The 2,936-nt window shown below is 29.7% G+C and overlaps 1 protein-coding gene across 4 annotated transcripts in view; it reads right to left on the reverse strand.

Annotated features, from left to right (window-relative positions):
* The window catches only part of LOC107624078 (BAG-associated GRAM protein 1), an 18,547-nt gene extending 17,120 nt beyond the window's left edge, over positions 1-1,427 (reverse strand). For all 4 annotated transcript variants that reach the window (XM_016326524.2, XM_021113994.1, XM_021113993.1 and 1 more), the window contains exon 1: positions 674-1,427. In XM_016326524.2, the coding sequence (XP_016182010.1) occupies positions 674-1,249 (576 nt within the window). In that variant the 5' untranslated portion in view covers positions 1,250-1,427. The remainder of the gene's footprint in view (positions 1-673) is intronic.

A 2,936-nucleotide genomic window follows, 5' to 3' on the forward strand; every position in this document is an offset into this window, starting at 1 on the left:
ATCATAAAAAATTATAAAAAATTATAAAAATTGAGATAATTTTTTTATTTGACAAATATTTATTAATTTTTTAATTAAAAAATTAATTATAATTATATCTATTATTAAATATATAATATTATATTTAATTATACAAAATTTTAATTTTTTATTTTTCCACTCTTAAATCCTTGGATCCATCGTTGATCATAGCTATTAGCTAATACTAGAACAATATATTTAATGCGTGTTACAAAAACTTATTTTTATTCAAATTCTATCTATGTATTGGATTAATTAAAAATGAATAAAACAATGATATTATACAATAATGCATGAAAGATAAAGAGGCGATCATTTACTCTCTAGTTGGAGAAAGAAAGACAGAAATGAAAACATAAAGTTGGAGTTGGTTTGTATTTTTATTTTTTATTTTTATTTTTAGTAATTTTTTTGAATTTTGTAAAAGAAATAACAAAAATAATAAACTTTTTTATAAAATTTTAAAAATAAAAAACACTAAAAAAAAATACAAATCAAAATACACTCTAATTCTTTTTCAGAAATTGAAAATGAATTTGCTATCTACCAAAAATTCGAGACATTTTTATGCCAGTAGCAAAAAAAAAAAAAAAGAAGCTGTATTATGTGAAGAGTGAGCTGAAGCAGAAGTGAGAAGAATGGAGAAACTTACCTGGCTATCTTCTTCTAAGATTTGGTCAGCAGAAATAGTCCTACTAGTATATTCAGTTAAAATTGACTCACAAATCCCCAACTCAACAATTTCCTCAGCAGAATTTATATCCAAGAGATCTGAAGATGAATCCGTTGGTGTTGTAAGGGGCAGGTTTTTAATAGCATTCTTTATTCTACGAACCTCGAGCAACGTCTCTTTCAAATCTCTTAAAATCTGAGCTTGCATATCAATGCTAAAGAACCTGCTGAGACACCGTTCTAGTTCTTCCAATTGCTTCTGGCAATAGATCTTTGCAGGCAAATTCAACTTGTGTATCTTTGAGCACTTGTAAACAAGCTTTGTGCCATCTTCCATGTCTCGAATCAGAGATTCTAGTTCTGCCTTTGGACGACAGAGTTTGTTGTTGTGTTGTTCTATCTCTTTCATGAGAGGTTTTAATGATTCTAAGGTGGTTTGGAGGTAGGCCAAGGTTGGCTTGAACATGATGGTCTTGTCCTTCATTTCCAAAACCGCCTTCAGCAGTTCTCCGAACACTGCTCCCACGGCAGCTCCGCCTATTAGAGCTGCTGCCATGATTTTCCAGATCCCAAGAAATGCACAACTTCTTTGGTCGATTCTTTGTTTTTCAAAAGGTTGGTATTCTTTTTGTTTGCGTAAAGGTGCATATGGAATATTTTGGATATTAGTATTTACTATTTAGTAGTGGACGACCTTTTACTTGTGAGTCTTCGCATAGCCTTTTTTTTTTTATCAGAAAGTTTTCTAGCAAATTTGAGTATTTTTGTTCAATAATCGACCGGTATAAATATTAACTGGATTGATTACTTGTTTGGTTGTAATAACGATAAAAAATACTAAAAAAATTAAAAAATAAAGATAATTTAACTCGGTACTTTTTTATAGCCAAATTGAACATTAACCCAATAAAGTTTGACAGTCATTTGTTAATTATTCTTGTGATATATAAAGTTGTGTTTGGTTGTGAAAACAAAATAAATAAGACATTAAGAATAAAATACAAACAACAAAGATACAAAAATTAATTTTTTTGTATTTTGTTTAGTAATAAATTAAGAGTAATTACCCAAATCAGTCCCTGAGGATTTTAGAATAGGACATTTTAGTCCCCAAAGAAAATTAATACACGGATCAGGCCCCAAAGTTTTACTCCGGCAGACAAATCAGTCCCTAGTTCATTTTTCGGCAGAGTAATTACTCAAATCAGTCCCCAAAGATTTTAAAAATGGACATTTTAGTCCCCAAAAAAAGCTAATGTGCAAATCAATCCCCAACTTTCTCTCTGTTAGACATAATAGTCCCCCGTCCAAAATTAATAAAATTATTATTATTATTAATTGCACAATAATATTGTACTATATTTTTTATATTTTTTAGACAAAAATAATGATAAATTTATTCATTAAATTCTTATATATATAATAATAATTTTATTAATTTTGGACGGGGGACTATTATGTCTAACAAAGAGAAAGTTGGGGATTGATTTGTACATTAGTTTTTCTTGGGGACTAAAATGTCCGTTTTTAAAATCTTTGGGGACTGATTTGGGTAATTATTCTGCCGGAAAATGAATTGGGGACTGATTTGTCTGCCGGAATAAAACCTTGGGGACTGATCCGTGTATTAATTTTTCTTGGGGACTAAAATGTCCGATTCTAAAATCCTCAGGGACTGATTTGGGTAATTACTCATAAATTAAATACAAAAAAGAACATATTATAAAAGTTTAATTTTCTTTCACTTTTTCTATACGAAAATTTTAAAAAAATGATAAAAATTATAATTATAAAAAATTAATAAAAATAATAAAAAATAAATTGTATCATTTGATTATTATTTTTATATCTATATTTTATTTGTCAAATATAATTTTATATTTCTCTGTCTCTGTTTTTTATCTCTCATTCCTATAAAAAAAATGCAGTTTTAAGGGTTTAATCGTCACATAAATTAAATTGAAGGATGCCATATTGTTAGTATGAGTCTTGTTCATACCCTGATCCAAAACATAAGCCAGGCCCAATCAAGCTAAGGGGCCAAATCCAAAAGGTTGGCCTTCACTGACTATCCGACCTCCACTAAGAAGTCGGAGTCAACACCAGCAAGCAGTCAGCACTTATCCAAGTGAATCACTGCCTCCTTAAATCTCTCACCCACTTCTAGAAGAGAGATCCCAACAACCCTAAAATAAAGAGACGGTTATCCACCATCAGAAGTGAAACTACTTCAGCAGTGGTTA

The sequence above is a fragment of the Arachis ipaensis genome, chromosome B10, assembly GCF_000816755.2.
Source record: "Arachis ipaensis cultivar K30076 chromosome B10, Araip1.1, whole genome shotgun sequence".
Classification (NCBI taxonomy): Eukaryota; Viridiplantae; Streptophyta; class Magnoliopsida; order Fabales; family Fabaceae; genus Arachis; species Arachis ipaensis.